This window comes from Pogona vitticeps, chromosome 5, assembly GCF_051106095.1.
Source record: "Pogona vitticeps strain Pit_001003342236 chromosome 5, PviZW2.1, whole genome shotgun sequence".
Taxonomy (NCBI): domain Eukaryota; kingdom Metazoa; phylum Chordata; class Lepidosauria; order Squamata; family Agamidae; genus Pogona; species Pogona vitticeps.
This window is the reverse complement of record NC_135787.1, coordinates 71,310,134-71,331,941: the sequence shown is the minus strand read 5'-3', so window position 1 is coordinate 71,331,941 and position 21,808 is coordinate 71,310,134. Positions and strand designations below refer to the sequence as shown.

At 40.7% G+C, this 21,808-nt stretch overlaps 1 protein-coding gene across 8 annotated transcripts in view; it reads right to left on the bottom strand.

Moving 5' to 3' along the window:
- The window catches only part of CRACD (capping protein inhibiting regulator of actin dynamics), a 179,006-nt gene that overhangs the window by 25,927 nt on the left and 131,271 nt on the right, over window positions 1-21,808 (bottom strand). For all 8 annotated transcript variants that reach the window (XM_078394696.1, XM_073001219.2, XM_073001220.2 and 5 more), the window contains 3 exons: window positions 13,542-13,610; window positions 12,075-12,260; window positions 552-4,047 (listed from right to left, as the gene is read on the bottom strand). In XM_078394696.1, the coding sequence (XP_078250822.1) occupies window positions 552-4,047; window positions 12,075-12,260; window positions 13,542-13,610 (3,751 nt within the window). The remainder of the gene's footprint in view (window positions 1-551; window positions 4,048-12,074; window positions 12,261-13,541; window positions 13,611-21,808) is intronic.

Below are 21,808 nucleotides of genomic sequence, written 5' to 3'. Positions count from 1 at the left end.
CATTGAAATTGCTATTTAAAAGCTTTGAAGGGCCCTTAAAATTTAACCTTTGAATAATACAGTATTAAAAAGTAACTTTCTTTGAAAAAAATGAAATGTTATTCATTACTCCTAAAAGGATTCTGTCATTACTTATTATATTAATGAGAAATATAACAGGTTACACCCACATTACCCTCCACTTAAAAAAATCTAGCCACAAATTGTATTATTTATAAATAGTGACCTACAGACTCTGTATATACATCAAAATGAGTTACAGATTATTCTTTTTTCCCTTTCCTTTCCTTTGATGCCATATAGTTCAAAAACTTTTCGTGGTTCTAAATCTAAAATAGCTGTTTTACAAATGAAAATAATGACTTTATCAATGAGTCGTACATGTTTGAAATCATTGGTAGCATGTGCATTTTTTTAAAAAAAAATGCTGAGGTGTAATAATAAGTAATAAAACAATGAACAATCATACACTGATTTTCATGACTGACATTTTGCACACCGAGCTCTCTATTTCACAACAGAGCTACATTTTGGAGTGATACTTTGCCTACCTTTTTTCGGTGGCTCTGGCTTTTTCTCGGCTTTCTCTCTCCATGGCATGGGGATGGATGGGAAAAATGATTTTTTCTCCTTAGACTCTTCCTCTTCATTCTTCCTTTCTTCAGGTGTTTGTGAAAGGTGAGTGCTTCCTTTCGCTTCCATTTTTCGCCAGCTGGTGCCACTTTCAGTTTTACCCTGCTTTTGCCCTGAAGATTCTGTTAACATAGGCCTTCGGATTTTCAAGAGAGGGGATGATGGTGGAGTTTGGCTGGTGGGCTTTGGGGCTAGTGCAGGTTTTTGTGGGAGTGGTGATTTACAGATAGGTTTCTCTTGACTCGGTGCAGAGCCATGACTGCAAGTTGGCACCAGGCCACCTGTAATGTAGCTTTGATTAGTATTAACTGAAGAAGCTTTTACAGAATTAGAAATGGTATCCTTTCTCTCTTGGCTAGGAGACTTACTTGCTTTTAAAAATATATTAATTGGATCTTGTTCACTGTCTGGTGTAACTAGAGGAGTTGGAACACCATCAAAACTATCTCCTGCACTGTATCTTTTCTTCTTCTTTTGTTCCGCTTGCTGATCATAGTGAAAGCGCAAGGAATAGTTGGTCCTTCTTAATTTTACCCCAAATGGAGAAATATTTTCTTCTCCATTTGGTGAAGCTTTGTCTAGTTTTCTTGTACTGATATTCTGTGGGGTTTCTGTAGCATCAGAGGTCTCGGACTGGGGCATTTCTTTACTTAGAGAACATGTAGCACTTGGAACAAGAAAGGATGGAAGATCTTTGGCAAATTTACAACCCTCTGTGTTATCTGCCACTTCATGATGCACTCTGGGTTTCCCTACAGGCGATCCGTGTACATTCACTGTACCAGACACTGTTTCAGCATGAACTGCTTCTCTGTTTGAATGGACAGTGGATGGACCCAACTCTCTTGTTGTGTTGTCTGCCACAGTACCAGCTCTACTCTCAGCACCAGTGCTACTCTTTGAAACTTCTGAAAACTTCTGCCATGCAGGAGTTATAGAAAACTTTGCATTTGCAGACAAAGTTTTCCGCAAGTTACCATGGGGAGTACTTCGCCCTTTAGATGTCCAATCATCACTGTGTCGACTGAGGCTTCCTTTGTCTTTCTCATGAAGTTTGCCATTTTCTGCAGTTTTTAAGATTTTTGATCTAATGGAAGCCCACTCAGCTAGTACGGCCTGGTTGCCTGATGGATCTTCAGCAGGCTTCATTTTACTGCTGCTTGGCTTGGCTTCAGGAGACAGTTTCTGAGTGTTTTCTGGTGGTGCCACATCTACCATTTTTCTTTCTTCTGTTAAGCCAAGTAAAGATTTACAAGCTGTATCTTTTATCTGATTGAGGTTTACTGCAGTGCCACAGAGCTGTGCTCCAGTGACCAAAATCGCGGTATGTGGGACATATAAAGAGCTTGGGAGATCATGAGAACCTTTGCCAGATTTCAGTGTCTTAAGCTCTTTTGTGTCGGAAGAAACTGGTGGCTCTTTAGCAGGAGTAACTGGGCTCAAATTCACTTTCTGGAATATTATTTGTTTTTCTCCAGATGATACTTGGAAAGTGAATCCCCGTGGCATAGTTTGTCTTGCATCAACTTCCTGCCACCGTAGCTCTTCTCCAAGAATTCTTTCCTGCTCCTGAGCTTCAATGTTCCTCCTCTGGCTGCTCTTCAGGGTCCCCTCTTTCCTCTGGTCTTTGTCTGCCTGCTCCATCTGTTGCTGGCTTACTCGCTCTTTCAGCGGAAGTTCTGTCTTCACAGTCTCTGTATGTGTCTCTTCTGAAGTCACATTTTTGTCCAGGCGCTGTTGGAAGGTTTTGTCTTGCTCTTTTGGTTTTTCCTGTATCGGTTGTCCTTCTAAACTCAGTGTTTTTTCTTCATCTAGTTTTTGATCCCCTTCTCTTTGTATCCGTTCTTCTGGTCGCGTGTTTTTTTCATCCCATGACTGCTTTAATTTCGCAGATTCACATTTTCCATATTCTGGTGACCTAATTTGCTTCTTGGGTTCTTGCTGCTTTTCTTCATCCTTGCTCATTTGCCTGGCTTCCAGATTCTCCTGTTGCCCCCTTGGTCTCCTTTGCTTTCCCAAATTAGTGGCACTATCTTTTCCTTGCAATTTTTCTTTGCCTTCTAGAGCTTTCTGTTTCTCTAATGCTTTCTGTCTCTGCCCTGTTTTTTGTAGTTGCAGTACTTGTTGGCTCAGTTCATCCCGCTTTTCAGCCTTATGCGTTTCTTCTTCCACTCCTCTTCCTCTCTTCTCTTCCCAATCCTGATGACCTTGTGTCCCTTCCTGCTGTTTTTGCTTCTCCAGATCTTCTCTTGTTTCTTTCCATCCTTGCAGCAACAGCTTTTCATGTGGTTTTTTGTCCTCTATTTCTTCCTGGCGGCTCTTTTTTGCCTGCTGTTTCTGTTCTTCCAATTCTCTCTGCCTTAGTTCATCCTGTGTTCCTTGTGTGCCCTGTGTGCATTGGCTTTGTTCTTCCTGTAACTGTTGTGCTTCTAGTTCACACTGTTTTTGTTCTTTTTGTTGTCCTTGTATCTCTAGATCATGCTGTCTTTGTTCTTCCCATTGTCTTTGTGCCTTCAGTGCAGATTGCCTTTGTTTTTCCTGTAGTTTTTGTGCCTCCAATTCACAATGTCTTTGTTCTTCTTGTCTTTGTGCCTCTAGTTCACATTGTTTTTGTTTTCGTGCCTCCTGTTCATACTGGTTTTTCCCTTCCTGTTGCCTTTGTGCCTCCAGTTCACACTGTTTTTGTTCTTCCTGTATTTTTTGTTCCTCAAATTCGCTTTGTTTTTGTTCTCTCCATTGTCTTTGTGCTTCCAGTTCACATCGTTCTTGTTCCTCCTGTTCTTTTTGTGCCTCTGGTTCCTGCTGGTTTTGTTTTTCCCATTGCCTTTGTGCCTCCAGTTCACATAGATTTTCTTCTTTCCTCTGTTGCCCTGCTTCTGGTTCATGATCTCTGTGTCCTCCCTGTTGCATTTGGGCCTCCAGTTCTTGATGTCTCTGCTTTTCTTCCTCTTGTTCCTGAGGTTCATCTTCTGCTTGTGGATGTCCCCCACGTTCCTGAAGTTCCTCCTCCTTCCCTCCCTTTTCGTCTTCTCCTTTGTGCCTTTGAACTGGACATTCTTGATGTCTCTCTCCTTCTTGAACTTTTCTCTCTTCGATTTTAAAAAGTTGCTCCTCCTGAAATTTCTGCTTTTTTCTTTCTTGTTCTCTTTGATGTTCCTCAGATTCTTGAAGACCTCTTGGTTCCATAAAGCTTTTTACTTTTGCTTCTGCCATTTGTATTTTCTTCTCAGTCTCAATGTTCACCCAGTGATTTTCTTGGTTTCCTTTGCCTTCTGCTTTCTGTTCTTGGCCTTCTCTAAGATGGATTGGCTTGTCTGCAACAAGATGGCTATTGTGTTGTGAGACTTTATCTTCATCCTGTAATGATTCTGGGATTCCTGGCTGAAACTCAGTCACTTTTACGCTCTGTAGTTCCTAGTATCAGAAAACAGACAGACATCCATTTCACATTTTTATTTGTGATTCTCTGCTCTAAGAAATAACAGGATGATATGCTGTAGACTAGTTATTTCACATTTTAATGAAATAAACTTGGAGTTTATGATGACACATTTTAATCTTTTCCAATCTGTACATGCATATTATAACATATACAGTGGTGCCTCCCATAGCGATCGCTCCATTGAGCGACGAAACCGCTTTGCGACACTGTTTTTGCAATCACAAAAGCGATCGCTTTGCGATGGCCCCTATGATGAAAAATCGCTTTGCGATGATCACATGGAAGCGATCATCGCAAAGCCCCCGTTTTCGACCAGCTGATCGGCAGTTCCAAAATGGCCGCCAGAAAAACAAAATGGCGACCGTTTTAGAGGCACCCAAAATGGCCACCGCAATGGAGGATCTTCACATAAGGTCAGTTTTGAAGCCCATAGGAACGCATTAAACATGTTTTAAAGCATTTCTATGGGCTTTTTAAATCCGTTTAGCGACGAAATCCCTTAGCGACATTTTTCCTGGAACGGATTAACGTCGCTAAGTGAGGCACCACTGTACATAGGATTTTACTGAACAAAATGATGCTCCACCACCAGAGCTTCACATGTTCTTCAGCTTGCTGCTGCACATGTGGATACCACATTGTTCAATGAGGCTTCTGTCTGCATAATGAGGTACTAGATACATTCTTATGGAACATCAGAAAATGTCAAACCACTCATCTAATGGATCACGGCAGGAGTGGTTCCAAAACAGGTTCCTGACCATAGAAAGATAGATACTAATCATTAGGATACCAAGTAACAAATTATAAAAATATGTTCAGTGGAATGATGCTATGAGAAGGAATGTAAGATCATGGAAGCTTTAGGATCCAGTCCTCAAAACTGATTTATCAATTGATTTTTCACTATGCTGTGACTACCTCAACTTGTAGCTTAAGAATAGGGAGCGGCCAGATTGCACGTTTTTTATTGCAGGGGTGGACTATTTTCTGCTCCAAGATTAACCACAAGCTATACGAGCCCTGAGAATATATTTTTTTAAAGGAAAAATCATAATTGGAAAAGATTGGATGTCTATTTCCAGCTTTATCTCTTGAGTCAACAGGCAAATTTTATAAACATCTCGGGCATCTGGACTACTATTCCTTTCTTCTCTGGCCATTGGCAGTGCTGGCTGGAACAGATGTCAGTATCTGAACTTAAACCCTTCCTAGGTCTAAAATCAACAAAACAACAAACTTCCATCATAAATGTCAATAACAATTATGAAAAAAGATCTGTATTGCAAAAGTACAGCTTTGTCTTGTCCCCCGCCCCCACCCCCAAATCCAACAAAAACATCATTGGTGACATATATTGAGAAATCAGAAATTCTGCCTTTCTCAACACTTACCCAGCGTGTAGGAAAATTTTGCTTTCTTGTCTCATTTTATTCTCTTCTAGCTGGCATGTAAAAGCTAGATCAATGACTAATCTGAGAGCAGTTGTGTAACAACTGGATCTTCACCATTTTATATATGACTGAAGAATCTATGCTGGTGCTGTTTGCGAAGAAAGCATCTGCCACATTAAAAGTGGAGGGCAAAGCTGCATGCCTAGAGGGATATTTTGCCAGCTCTATAAAGGCGGTGAGTGGGCAATGCTGGCAGTTCCAGGGGGCAATTTTCTACATAGGGAGCTGCACAAAATGTGGAAGGAAGGAAGTAGCCAGAGACCTATTTCCAATTCTAAAATTCAGAAATTTCCTGGGCATGGGGAAGAGCTGCAACCTATTTAAAAGGGACCAAAACATGCTCTGGCATGTTTCTATTAGAGTCAATTAACCTTTTTTTTTACTGGAAGAAACCATTCCTTGGGGGGGGGGGAGGGCATGGGAGAGTCTGCAAACAAAAAAACCCTCAGAGATTCCATGTGACTCTGGATCATACTTTGCCCAATCAAGGCCTGAAGGATGGAACCAGAGCAATTCACATGGCTCTCTGCTTATTTGGTGAAGAACAGTTCCTATTTATCTTAAAATATGTATATGCTGCCTTTCTCCTAAGGATCCAAGGTGGCTTAGAGCAGTTGTCCCCAAGCTTTTTGACATCAGGGACCAGTTTAGCTGAAGACCATTCTCTCAAAGACTGGGGGAGGGGAGTACTTGTTATGAAGTAAGTTGCTGGAGTATAGCTTTGAATTGAACTCATAAAGGAAGTGGTGAGTAGGAGCAGGAGGTGAGCTTCAATTGAAGTTCTGCCTCCTCTTAGATCAGCAGTGGCTTAGAACCGAATTAGATTCTAATGCCACAGGCAGAGCTGATCTAGCAGCAGCAGGAGAGGAGTGGGGAGCGAAGCTCTGCCTCCAGTCAGATTAGAAGTGGCATTAGAACTTAATAGGAGTGCACTGACAGGAGGCAGAGCTTTGCTTGCCGCTCACCTCCTGCTCGTTCCTCATCTGTCCTGGAGGCCCAGTCCTTCCAAGGCCATGAACCGGTACCGATCCACGGCGCAGGGATTGGGGACCCCTGGTTTAGTCTTCCACTGCCTCCCGGAGTTGGGTCAAATTCATGTTCATCGTTTTGGAGACACTGGCCAGCCATCTCGTCCTCTGTTGTCCCCTTCTCCTCTTGCCTTCACACCTTCTCAACATCAGGGTCTTTTCCAGGGAGTCTTCTCTTCTCATGAGATAGCCAATGTATTGGAGCCTCAGCTTCAAGATCTGTCCTTCCAGTGAGCACTCAGGATTGATTTCCTTCAAAATGGATAGGTTTGTTCTCCTTGCAGTCCAGGGGACTCTCAAGAGGCTCCTCCAGCACCACAATTCAAAAGCATCAATTCTTCGGCGGGCAGCCTTCTTTGTGGTCCAGCTCTCACTTCCATACATCACTACTGGAAAAACCATAGCTTTGAGTATGTGGACCTTTGTTGGCAAGATGATGTCTCTGCTTTTTAAGATGCTGTCGAGGTTTGTCATTGCTTTCCTCCCAAGAAGCAGGCGTCTTTTAATTTTGGGGCTGCTGTCACCATCTGCAGTGATCATGGAGCCGAGGAGAGTAAAATCCGTCACTGCCTCCATATCTTCCCTTTCTGTTTGCCAAGAGGTGATGGGACCAGTGGCCATGATCTTAGTTATTGTTTTTTATGTTGAGCTTCAGACCATTTTTGGCACTCTCCTCTTTCACCCTCCTTAAGAGGTTCTTTAATTCCTCCTCACTTTCTGCCATCAGATTTTTATCATCTGCATATCAGAGGTTGTTGATATTTCTTCTGGCAGTCTTAATTCCGGTTTGGGATTTCTCCAGTCCAGCATTTCACATGATGTATTCTGCATATAAGTTAAATAAGCAGGGGGACAATATACAGCCTTGTTGTACTCCTTTCCAAATTTTGAACCAATCAGTTGTTCCATATCCAGTTCTAACTGTTGCTTCCTGTCCCACATATAGATTTCTCAGGAGATGGATAAGGTGTTCAGGCACTGCCATTTCTTTAAGAACTTGCCATAGTTTGTTGTGGTCCACACAGTCAAAGGCTTTTGCATAGTCGATGAAGCAGAAGTAGATGTTTTTCTGGAACTCTCTGGCTTTCTCCATAATCCAGCACATGTTAGCAATTTGGTCTCTAGTTCCTCTGCCCCTTCGAAATCCAGCTTGTACTTCTGGGAGTTTTTGGTCCACATACTACCAAAGCCTGCCTTGGAGGATTTTGAACATTACCTTGCTAGTGTGTGAAATGAGTGCAATTGTACAGTAGTTGGAGCATTCTTTGGCACTGCCCTTCTTTGGGATTAGGATGTAGACTGATCTTTTCCAATCCTCTGGCCACTGCTCAGTTTTCCAAACTTGTTGGCATATTGAGTGTAGCACCTTAACAGTGTCAACTTTTAGGGTTTTCAATAGTTTGACTGGAATGCCATCACCTCCACTGGTCTTGTTGTTAGCCATGCTTTCTAAGGCCCACTTGACTTCACTCTCCAGGATATCCGGATCAAGGTCAGCAACCACACTATCTGGGTTGTCCGGGACATCCAAATCTTTCTGATATAAGTCCTCTCTGTATTCTTGCCACCTCTTCTTGATGTCTTCTGCTTCTGTTAGGTCCCTACCATTTTTGTCCTTTGTCATGTCCATCTTTGCACAAAATGTTCCTTTAATATCTCCAATTTTCCTGAACAGATCTCTGGTTTTCCCTTTCTATTACTTTCCTCTATTTCTTTGCACTGTTCATTTACAGTAAGAAGGCCCTCTTATCTCTCCTTGCTATTCTTTGGAAGTCTGCAATAAATTTTATAGAACTTCTCCATCTTTGGCTGCAGAGGACATAATCTGATTTTGGTATTGCCCATCTGGTGATGTCCATGTGTAGAGTTGCCTCTCGTGTTGTTGAAAAACAGTGTTTGTGATGACTAGCTTGTTCTCTTGGCAAAACTCTATTAGCCTTTGCCGTGCTTCATTTTGAACTTCAAGGCCAAACTTACCTGTTCCTTTTATCTCGACTCCCTACTTTAGCATTCCAGTCCCCTATAATGAGAACATCTTTCTTTGGTGTCAGTTCTAGAAGGTGTTGTAAGTCATCACAGAATTGGTCAATTTCAGCCTCTTCAGCATTGGTGGTTGGTGCATAAACTTAGATTACTGTGATGTTGAAAGGTCTGCCTTGGATTCATATTGAAATCATTCTGTCATTTTTGAGATTGTATCCCAGTGCAGCTTTCCCCACTTTTGTTGACTATGAGGGCTACGGCATTTCTTCTATGAGATTTTTGCCCACAATAGTAGATATGATAATCGTCTGAATTGAATTCGTCCATTCCCGTCCATTTCAGTTCACTGATGCCCAGGATGTCAATGTTTATTCTTGCCATCTCCTGTTTGATCACATTCAGCTTACCAAGGTTCATAGCTCTTACATTCAAGTTCCTGTGCAGTATTTTTCTTTGCAGCATCGGACTTTCCTTTCACTTCCAGGCACATCCTCAGTCAAGCGGCCTTTCAGCTTTGTCCCAACCACTTCATTAGCTCTGGAGCTACTTGTACTTGTCCTCCACTCTTCCTCAGTAGCGTGTTGGATGCCTTCCGACCCAAAGGACTCATCTTCCAACATCATATCTTTCAGCCTTTTGTTTCTGTCCATGGAGTTTTCTTGGCAAAGATACTGGAGTGGCTTGCCAGTTCCTGCTCCAGGTGGATCACGTTTAGTCAAAACTCTCCTCTATGACCTGTCTGTCTTAGGTGTCCCTGCACGGCATAGCCCATAGCTTCTCTGAATTACTCAAACCCCTTTGTCACAAGAAGGCAGCAATCCATGAAGGGGGATACACTGGGTAAATATGTACAAATGCCTTCAATTATAGCCCTGTAGAATACGGTTAGTAACAACCAATTAAGCTGGGAAGAAAAAGAATTAATTATTATGGTAAATATGGCAAGGTTAATTATTGCAAAGAATTGGAAATGAAATAGTCAATTTTATATGGAAGACTGATAGAAAGAAATGTGAAATAAGGCTGTCAATGTTAAACAATTTGTGAACTTAAAATGAGAAAAGGAGTTAGAGTACTAATGACTTTAAAGACATGGAAACTGTTTTTGTTATATGTGTTTGAGAAGGGGAAAGGTTTTACTTCAGTGAAGACTCATTGTGTTTTTTGAAAGAAATGGAGCAAAAACATAAAATGTAAAACTAGGGAAGTAAATAAAGAATATAAATTGATATGTGAATAGGCGAATATTCTTGAATTGTGAGGGGAGCACAAGGCTATATGTGTGCATGTGGTTTTTCTTTCCTTTTCCTTTCTTCTGTCTTCTTTCTTTTTCCCTCTCTTCTTTTAATGTAATTGTATGATAAAAAATTTGGTTATGTTTTGTTTATTTTGTCTGTTATAATTAAAATAATAATAAAACAGATTTTCCAGTATGGAGGAGTTTTTTAAAGTCCAATTGCTATCTCCAAGTTCTTAATATCTTTATTTATGTTGTTTTGGCCTCTCAACCACTCAGTCCATCGATATATGGACCAATCTGCTCAAAAAAACATTTAGGTTGTACTCCTATGCCTCCTCGCTTTGGGAGTAAGACCCACCGAACTCAACAAGACTTTCTTCTGAATAGACATGTACAAGATTGGAATAATTATCCTTGGATATATGTGAGTGAAAAATAACAAATATTTTGCAATTTAGAATATGTATCCATTCAGAAACCCAGTGTTTCCACTCATCTAAGAAAACTTCAGGTTACTGTCAACTGCTAGATCTTATACCTCAAGACTGGGAGTAAGAGCAAAGCAAAGCAAGGCAAAGCATGCTGCTTATATACTGCCTCATAGTGCTTCAAGCACTCTCTGGGTGGTTTACAAGTTAATTATGCAGGCTACACATTGCACACACACACACACGCAAGCTGGGTACTCATTTTACCAACCTCAGAAGGATAGAAGGCTGAGTCAACCTTGGGCCAGCTACCTGGGATTGAACCCCAGGTCGTGAGCACAGTTTTGGCTGCAGTACAGCAGTTTAACCACTGTGCCACAAGGCTCATCCCTAAAATAGAGCAGGGGGAATAAAAGAATTGCCTTCCTACATTGGCAAAAGATCCATCTAGACCAGCATATGAGATCCAACATTAACCATCCCCATGCTGTGTAGAAATTAGCAAGAGGAATAAGGTGGTCATCTCCACAGGTTCCCCACTCGCAAGTAATTGGTAATTAGAGGCACAGTACCTATAAACCCACGTTTTTCCCCTTACTTTTTGTGTGGATTAGGAACTGATGTCATTTGTGGAAAATGGCAACAAAGAATCCTCTGGCATCTTAACAATCAACACATTTATTAGACATAGGTTTCATGGGCTGCAGTCCGCTCCACCAGATGCAGGAAGGGTTACTTTCGCACCAGGTAGGTTTATCTGTTAGTTTGTTTAAATTTTTTATATGCCACCTTTCTCCTAAAAGATCCAAGGTTTCTTACAGTATTAAAAGAAAGAAAGTTAAAAGCTAAAGTAATAAATCATTACAATATTTAAAAAGAATTAAACAGCTATCGTATTAAAACTTATAAATAACAGCAATATTAAAAGCACAAGTCAAACAACAGAATACAATCCCTTTGGTTAACCAGTCATGTAAAGGAAAGCCTGCCTGAAGAGAAAGGTCTTTGTTTGCATGAATAAAAGAGAAAATTGTAAAAATGAAGAATGAAGGAATAAATGCATTGATAGTTGTTATTAATATTGACTACTGATGACATAATATTTCCTGATAATACATATGTTCTGACAGAATCCAGTTGCTACTCCCAACTAAGACTCACTGCTTGACTGTTGATTTATAAGTCAATATTTACACAAATCCCATGTATATAGTCAGGACTACCAACTGGATTCAATCCAATGGGTCTGGTGAACAAAACAATTACACTGTCAGTACTTACTGCATTTCATTACCTCCTCATCTCCCTAACCATACAATTCTTGCCCTCTCCCACCACACAACCATGTGTATATTTATTTACCTGTTACTCAGGATAACACTTCATGTATCCAATAAGATGAAAGGTAGTCTTTTGAAAGCTTATACCATAATAAATATGTTAGTCTTTATGGTACCACAAGAATCTCTGTAGTTCTTACTGCAATACACCATCCTTCGGTAGGGAAAAGCTGGTTAAAACTGAATAGAAGATGTGTCTTTTTCTCCCCCACCCATCTTTTTGACAGGTAATGTAGGCACATAGATACTATTTGTCAATTGTTCTCTGCTAAACAAAAATTGTTTCTAATTGGTGAGGCAAAAAAGAATCCTCCTCTTTAGACCAAATTGATTCCTCAGGCTCATCATAACATTTCATGGTAGTAAATGTCCTAAATTATATGATGTTGATTGGCACACATGAATACTCAATAAACTGCTGTTAGGTAACACTCAAATGTTATCTAACCTGCTCAGATCCATGTGTCCCACGAGAAACAGCAAAAAATTATACTTCATCTTGACACTGTAGAAATTAATTCAGTACCTTTGACAACCTTCTGTGCTTTTTAGAAACCCTCTGATTCTTCGGCTTGACAGAGAGTTTGTGCTTTGCTGCACTATTGTCCAGGCGAGCGATTGCCAGAGGGATGGCATCAAGATCGACTGTTTCTATTGTGCCAGAAGGGGAGTGGTGTCTTTTTGGCCGAGAGGATGACTTGATTGGAGTAACCTGCACATTATCACACAGAGAGGTGAACTTGACTGACACTGTTGAATGAATGGATTTGAATCAAAAGAAATTCTGAATTCAAAAGTGTCTTTAGAAACATTCAAATGTCCCCTTCTGTGATTACTATGCCTCCTTATTCTCCATTCAAATAGGGCAGTAGTTTCTAACCTTGGGTCTCCAGATGTTCTTGGACAAAACTCCCAGAAACCTTCACTACTAGCTATGCTGGCCATGATTTTTGGGAGTTGTAGTCTAAGAACACTTTGGGACCCAAGACTGGGAACCACTGAGATTGGGGAACTCTCTCATTCACTCACGTTCCTCCTGCCTAGGCTGGGGTAGCAATGGCCTGAGTGGGGAGCCCTTTATCTCGCAATAGGGGGACAAGACACTCTATTAGGTGGGACAAGATACCATGTTACAGGACTGTTTGAGTGTCTTAGACTTTCAAGAAACCTACATCTACCATATCCAAATATTTGTAGGTGCAAGCAAGAAACCTCCTCCATGCCCAGACTTGCTCACTGCCAAGCAAAGGTAAGCCATGTGGTATTCACAGGTTTTCCCCCTGTACCTCTGAAATACGTTTCTGATGTCTGTTATCCCACCATCACCACCACCTAGCCTTCTTATTTCATTTCAAAAATCTGGATGCCTAGAAGCACTTCAAGAGTATTGCCAGCTGTCTTATATCCTTCCTTTCTCTTTCAGCCTGACCCATCTCCAAGACAAACATGCTCTGAGAACACAAAATTGAGAAGATGAGCTACATTTGCATACAAAATAGAATAAAGGGCATATAAATGTAATAAATGTTAGTGTGACCAAAGGGCCTTGAAAAGCTCATGTGACTGATCCACATTAATGGGGCATAAATGTGGAAAAAAAAACCCTCACCATTTATTTTTCCATAACTTTTCTCTTCATGTATTTCTGTCTCAGCTAGACCAGCTTCTGATTGTGAAGGCCAGCAAAGATGGAATTGATGCCAAAGAACAGACTGAAGGAAAGTAAAACATTGGCAGGAAAAGATTGACCACCATCTTTTAAGTGGAGGTCCCTCTTTTGCTCAGGGCACACAAATCCTGTTTTCTACACACCTTGGCATAGATTGAGGCTTAGAGAAATGAAATCAATGTGATTATATGTAGGTTAAGCCACACATTTATCAACATTTAATGTTTTCTACAGTATTAGCTTAGGCATTTTTACTTATAGACCAGAAAATGTAATGGGTGAAGATATTTAGGTTGTAGAAAGTTAAATTTTAATGATCATTACCTTTTCTTCTCCTTCATGCCTTGTTTTGTGCAGACCTGAAGGGCTTACTGAATCCATCAGACCACCTAACTGGAAAAGAAGATTATGTTTGTTATATAATTATTGATTACCACTGTTATGATGACTACGTAACTGGCAAAATCAGGCTGTTTTTGGTCACTCTGGTAATTCAAACTGATTTCTGTCCAGACTTTCTAAAAATCAGGTTCAAGTCATGTAGTATTTAAATCAGTAGCTGCATTCTCATGCACTTAATAGAAATAGATTTATTTTTGGTAATTTAAACCAGTGTTGGTGCCTATACTGTTGAAATTGACTAATTTCCTTTCCGTTTTAGGAGCATGCTGTTCTTAAAGGTTTTGATTTTATTAATTTTATTGTAAAGTAAGTGATACACTGATAATTCCAGTGTCTAGGAGGTGTCACCTGATGTCATAATAGTCACTAGAAACCACAGGGGAAAACACTGGAGAAGTGACCCTAGCTGATTAATGATGAAAAAAAATGAGAATGGGGTGAAGCTTCCAGCTCCTTTGTGGGGCAATGCCTGTCCTCCACCTCCAGGCATGCCCACTCTGTGCCCACTCTGTACCTTCTCTATGCCAACTCTGTGCCCTTCAGCTCCTTCATCGGCCAAATGGAGAGAACAGGGTTGAGGACTGTAATGTTGAATGTGCTGATGAACTGATGCAGCAATAAATGTTTTAAGAAAGAATTTTTAAAAAATTAAAAGGAAAAACGGCAGTGCCCTTGCCATCCAAAATCCACATAAGCACAAATTAAAACAATAGTGTTCACATCCACAAAGCTGCACTGACTGAATCAATTTTAGAAGTGAGGTATTTTAAAAAGCCAATGCTGGCCAGCTGGGGAAAAAAAAAACCTTTGCAGCCCGTATAAATCAATTTCATCCCTGTCTCATCTGAACAATAAAATTTACATCAATTTAAATGACACTTAAATGTGGTTCTTATTGCCAAGTGTGACTGCAGCCTCACATATTCAAGATGTATAAAAACTCTTAACCATTAATTTTTTTAACAAAATCTCATTACAGTACCAGTTAAGGTTGTCATATAGCTGGGTTTCCCCCAGACTTTAAGGTACCACCTTCAAAGTGCCCTTTTGTCCCTTCATTTGGCCCAGAAGCCAAGCTTTCATTTAAAAACAAAAAGGTGCAATTTGAGAGGACCACGTTGGATTACACTGAAAAGGTCAGTTCTCTGCTGCAATCTCATTTAAGGCAACCCTTCCATATGCACATGGTCAGGCCCCCTTCCCTCCAGCCCAGCTCCAGAAAAGGTGTAGCCCTGCCACTAAATGAAAAAGCTCCAGATTGGGCATGAGCACCGTCTGCAACTTCTTCTGCATCACGTAGTCACCAGAAAATAGGTCAAATCAGTCCATGCCCAAACCAGTTCAAAATGTGAGCTAAATTACAGTCTGACTGTATGCGTAGTCTCAGATACATGACCTGCTGGCACATAATAAATAATGACCAGAAAGCAGGTAACCCCTACCAATGAACGTTATCTGGGAAATTATGGAAGCTGTAGTCCATGGAACAAATTTCAATTAGATGTGATATTACACTTTTGCCTGCAGAAAAAGGTAAGCCAGGATATTTTCTAGTTACAATAAAATACTCAATCTGCATCTCTGAAGGAAACAACAGTTTGCCCCCCCCCATTTTTGCAGTGTGCTCTACTTCCCCCCCTGCATTTTCCCTACAAATCATGTGAGAGTTCCTTACTCATTGGTGATACCTAATGGACTACAGACAAAAACAAATTAAAATTTTTTTAAAGTACAGATTAAAAGGACAAAACATTGTGGCACCTTAAACACTAACTATTATATTTTAATTAGAGTTTTCATGGATTTTCACAAAGTGACACCATGCAAGGGAAAATCCCAGAAGCTAAATCCCTTTTTTCATCAGTTAGCCACTTCTCACTCTAACACAATTGTTGGGGTTGTGTTTCAATGAATGGTAGTGGGCAAAAAAGGGTATCGTGTGGACCATCTCGACTGCTGCCATCGGTGTTGTCAACATTCAGGCTGCCCTTTGCTATGTAAAGCTTGGCATCCTTTTTCCTGCTGGCAACGTGGGTGTGGGTGTGATGTTGCGCAGTAATATCAGGCCATTTCCTGGCATTTTGAATCACAGAAGCACAGTATCCCACGCTCATGAACTGGAGGTATTTGGAAGAATTGAATTTATTTATATGCACCAATAATGTGCATGGATGCTTTATATGGTTCCTCTCTCCTTTTATTTGAAAAATGACCTGTAAGATAGGTTTGGTTGAGAAGTACTGACTGACTCAAGCATACCAAGCAAGACTTGCAACTGACCAGGGATTCAAATATGCTTCTCTCTGTTCCAGCACTCTAAACTATCCCATCCCTCAGATTAACAGTTACTAAATAAATTATTCCATGGCAAAAGATATAACAACAACAACATTAGTGTGCTTAATTCATGTAAGGTGAAAAATCCATATTAATTAGCATGCTATGCAAATGTGTGTAGTATGCAAACTGGACCATCTAATTTGCATGTAAATGAGACTGTCTGGATTTCAAGAACTGGAATATAGCAGCCCTAAGACCAGAGAATGCACAGTTTCTCTTCATCTATCCACCTTTTATAAATAATTCAAAAGCCCAACTACAAACAGAAGTGAGGCTTCTTAATTCCTTGGTTTGGTGTGCTCTAAACAAGGCCAAACTGTACTGTTTTTCTTTAAGAACATGGAAAATGTTCAGGGAAGTTCATCTATCAAGCTGTGTATTTTATAAACTTCATTCTAGGAAGAATGTTAGGGAGAAATGAGTGGGGGGGGCTCCTCTCACCACTATGGGGAATGGTGGAAAGCCTCTGGGGGTGCAGCTGCTGGAGGCAGAATTCAGTATGAAAATTAAATTACACTATTGAGGGACATTAGCCGTGCTCCGACCATGTGATATATTTGTGCACTGTTGAAGACATTTAGATGACTGATTCTAGATATCAGCATATAAAGCAATGAAAATGGTAAAAGGCATTAGTAATATGAGGTACTCAGAGTAATGACCATTGAAGTAATGGTTGGTTATGCCTTACTGGTTCTCCCCCCGGTAAAAGTATGAAGCAATTTCTCCAATGTCTCATTTGTGGTTCAGGCAGGCTGTCTTGCCTGTCAAGGATTTGCAAGGAGCCAAAAGTGATCCCACCTCTTGAGCAAGTTCAAGACACCAAGCAATTTCCCTCATTATTCTTTGCACAACAATGGAAATCACAACAATAACAATAGTAAGGAATGCATCAGAAGATTTAGAAAACTAAAATCAAAACTTAAAGGTGGCAACACCATCAAAGCTGTAAACATCTGGGTGGTCTCAGTTATTCAATATATTACAGACATAATAGACGGGACATCCATCACACACTGCATCCATGTAGTGACACTGACTGACTGTATCTTCCACAGAGTGAAGGTGGACATGGAACGCTACAAATCCGTCACTTAAGCAAGAAAAGAGAGACCTAGAAGACTGTATCAGGGGAAGTCAAGAAGCAGCGTGGAGAGAAATTGATAATGCAGGATTAGTGAGAATCAAAGAAGAAAGGCTGAGTGCCACATTCCTCTTGTCATTCTGCTGACTCTTATGTGGTCAGCCAAAGCAAATTCACCCACGGAAATCTGATTTCCTTGGTGGCACTTCACAGCAGGTCCATTCTTTTCCTGCTGTGTAGTCACACCCTAAAACAGCAACATATTAGAGAAAGCAAAAAATAACACAGCATCTAGCCTCATCAAATGCTGCCACCGTCTGAATTTTCCCTCCATATAATGCTACATTTGCACAGAGACAGACTGGCGGCTGCCGAGAAGCCAAAATCATCTTAAACCACTTTTTAAAATATTTCTGCATTTGCTGCAATAAACTATCTTGGAATCAAAAACCGGAAGGTACCTCCTTGCACCTTCTAGCAGCCAATTTCTTTAAAAGGCAGGAGTATGAGTCTGGGGCTCTCAAAATATGGGGAAATTGCCCCTATAAACCCAGAAAAGCACAGGGGGAACTCTTGGGCCATTTAAAAAAAATGAATATTAAATTTTTTTAGGTGGAGGTGGGGATGCCCAGGGTGCCCATGGGAGCCAGGAAGTCACATTGTGCACCTGGGTTCTATTATATCAATTGTGTGTTTTTAGCACTTTTCATACTATTTGCAAAATGGATTCAGAATGAAGTATGGCCAGTTCTGAAAACACTTCTAACACAATCAGAACAACAGGGGATCAAACCCACATAACTTCACTCTCTACTGAGCAATTTGTACTATTTTCTTCTTAGCAGAGTCCCCAATCTTCACAAGGGAAATACTCAGAGGGATTAGGTATGTTAGTTTCTTGCAGCAAAAACCACAACTAATTTTGTAATAACTTAAATACTAAAAGTTTCAACTGGCACCATTTTTCATGAGCTGCAGTCCATAAAAGGCTATGACAAATAAAGTCGGATAGTCTTCAGGGTGCCACAGGCTCTTTTGTTACTAATCAAAATTAGCAGAATCTGTAATACCTCACTTCATGCAAGATGGAAAATTGGGTCTGACTCACAGTTGCTCCGGCCCCTTGGCTATGAAAGTTTTACCCAGTGTTTACATTTCTCCGCCCCTGCAACTGCCCGCTCTTTTGGGAGCCTAAGTGAGCTCTGTTTGTGATAGAGCCAGTCCCAGAAACCAATAATCAGAGTAGCTTGAGTCCACTTCAGTCAAGAGCAGGATAGTCTCCTTGAGGTTTTACAATGGATGTGACAAATAGAGGAATTGTGGGGAAAATATTCCAGGAGTGACTTAGATTTGAGTTTGCACTGGAACCTATGACAGCTGACACTTTAATATGGCATACATGGTTGTGTGTTTATACTGTATATACTATACCAATGCTTCTAGGAGCAGGCCCAGAAAATGTAAATGCATCAATGGCTATTAAAAAAACTGTATACAGTGGTGCCTCGCTAGACAATTACCTCGCAAAACAGTTTATTCGCAAGACGATGGGTTTTTGTGATTGCTATAGCACTTTGCAAAACAGTTTTCCCTATGGGCGATTTTCGCTAGACAATGTTTCAGTCCGTGCTTTGCAAGACGGGTTTTTTTCAGGACCGTTTTCTGCAAGACGACAATTTTGACAGCTGAGTCCATGCTTTGCAAAACTGTTTTTTTAGGGACTTTTTTTTTTTGCAAGATGACGATTTTGACAGCTTGGCAAAATGGTTTCTCTATGGGCGATTTTTGCAAGACAACTTTTTTTTCCTCATTGGAACGCATTAAATGGATTTCAATGCATTCCAATGGGGAACCGCATTTCGCAAGACGATGTTTTCACAAGACAGTGATTTTCACGGAACGAATTAACGTTGTCTTGCAAGGCACAACTGTACATGTATCTGATTGGGCTAGAGCTCCCAGATATGTATGTGCCGATATTTAAATATGTGCACACATTGTTCACCTCTGCAGGTTTGCTGAGGGAAGCACCAGTGTATACACAACTGTATTTGCTGCATAAAATTCAGATCCTTTCAGATATTCGGCATGCTGGCTCAGAAGTGGATTTTAAATCAGTTTAAAGATTTGTGCATATTTCTGCAGTTCATTGTGATAGCAACACAACTTGAATGATGCATTTAGAAAAATGCTCCACTTCTAACAAATCTCAAAGCTTGTCCCATCAACCTAAAGATGACTGAAATCCATCTGAAGAGACAGAACGGAAAAACCCAGATGAATATACATCTATATCTCCCAGCTGCCATGTGCAGTTTATAATTTATTTGCATCCCAAAGGCCTGCAAAAGGAAGCAATTTATCTCTCAGGTTCAAGGTTGCCAGCATTGCTAGTTTTATGCATTCATCTCCATGTTTTAGGCTTGCATTTGAACTTCCTAGACACTCAAATCAGGAAATATAATGCTTTGTTCATTTTTAAAATCTTTTTTTAAAAATTAATTTCTTTTTGAACTCTTGCAGTTAGCTCCTTGCAAGGAAATGTGCTATTTTGTGCCTGTTACATGAATTGCCAGTCAGCAGAACTTTAAAAGACCAACACCACACCTCTGTAGATTAGTTATTTTTGAATTCAACCCATAAACATGCTCTAAGAAAAGAGAAGCCATTGTTGTAGCTTCAAGAATAAGGGCTGACTCAGCTCCAATTCCTCCTCAGCCTCAGAACTAGTATCTGGTTGCAAATGCACACCTCGAAAAAAACAGGTGGAATACAAAGGGACTTCTGTTGCTTCACATGATGCAAGCCTTGTTGTAGTTTAAAATGGCACCCAATGTAGACCATTTTAAACTGCAGTAGGGCTTCCTCTCTGGTTCGCTGCATCCAGGAACACACTGGTGGCAACAGCTATTGTGCTCCCAGCCACCGCCATGCCATCTATCAGTCAGATGGGCAAAAGAACTTGTTTGGCGGGTGGCTAAACAGCCACTGCTATTGCCTACACTTTCCTCGGCCACTGTCACCACCACTATCCACCCATTTGATACACTTACATTGAAGCAGGCATATTTCAAGTGTTTTCATTCCAGTTTACAGATCAATAAAGATAAATGTTCCCCTTGACAATTAAGTCCAGTCGTGTCCAACTCCAGGGGCTGGTGCTCATCCCTGTTTGTAAGCTAAAGAGCCGGCATTTGTCTGTAGACACTTTCTGTGGTCACATGGCCAGCATGACTAGACACAGAATGCTGTTACCTTTCCAAGAAAATGGTACCCATTCATATACTTGCATTTACATGCTTTCGAACTGCTAGGTTGGCAGTAGCTGGGACAAGCAATGGGAGCTCACCCCGTCATGCAAACTCAAACTGCTGACGTTCTGACTGACAAGGCTCAGTGGTTTAACCTGCAGCGCCATCCGCGTCCCCCTAGTTTGCAGATGCTGTAAAAAAGCTCACTGCAGGTTATTTGCAAACATATAGTTCCTCCTCCGTCACTTTGGTATTTAGCACTGGTACTGAGGATAGACGGAAAAGATAACTGATAATTCCCCCAGTTGACTCTGATAGGTTCTTACATAAACTATCAGAGAAAAGGGGAAAGGAATGGAATGCTCCTTGTGCAAAATGTTATGAAACAGAGAGAGAGAGAGAGAGGAGGAGACAAAGAATAATAAAATAAGCAAGATAAAAGAAAATAAAAGAGATCCCCAATCACTTTGGCTAGATGTTGAGGCTTTTGGATCTATACTCGTACTAACATTCCGAGAGGGAGGCTACAAACCTAACTACCAGCTTGCACTTGAGAGAATGTCCAGTCAATGGGCTTCCCCCATGCATATATTGTAGACAAAGAGATGCCAACCACTGAGTTTATTCTCCATTGTTGTCTGTCACAGCACATGGCTTCTACTTGGCTGGAGGCAGAAGCACACAGAAACATGGCAACAGAAAGGTGCTTTGTGCCTGGACTGCTCTCAAATTCCCCAATAAATGAGTCTGTAAAGGGTGATAGAAGAATGCACATTGTCCCTCCTGATGCTGGGATATAAAGTAGAAAGGAATGTAATTTGTATGGACTCAAACATTGAGTTTTACCCAATTTCTTTGAATCAGTTGGTCAAAGCTTGGAAATGTCTCTTTTTTTTAACTAAACTTTCAGAATCTACTTCCCCCTTCCAAGGCATGCTCGCTGGTGAGTTCTGAGGGCTGTAGTCCAAAAATGTAACTTTCCCAAACTATACTCTACATTCAGAACAGCAGTGGGAGACAATGGATACCCCTAGTACACATTTGTGAAATATACAGCAGATGTGGATTCACACATTTAAAACTGGAGGCAAAATGTATTCGCTGCTTTATCTGTTCCTGTTTATTAAGAAACTGATTCCTGAGTGGTTGCAACTAAGGCTTCTGTACATGAATTTCATCCCTGGCATAGACATGAAACAATGAGAAGATTTGAAGAGACTGCTACTTACAGAATGCACGTAAGTCGTTTTGCATTCTATCTGCTAATTTTGCAGGTCATGAAACTGCCCCTTCCAAACGCCAGCCCACAATCAATATGACCTCTCATTCATCCACTGTAGGCAAACACTTATGGCATTTCCCCTTGTTCCCCAGCAGGGCAGACCTTATGATTAGGAATAACAAGGCAGCTGCCTTAGAAAGCAAAGTCTAGGTATCATTAAAAGGTAGAAAATTCAGTATTAGCTATTAACATTATAAATATTATTACTGCATATCTACTGCCAGGATAAAAG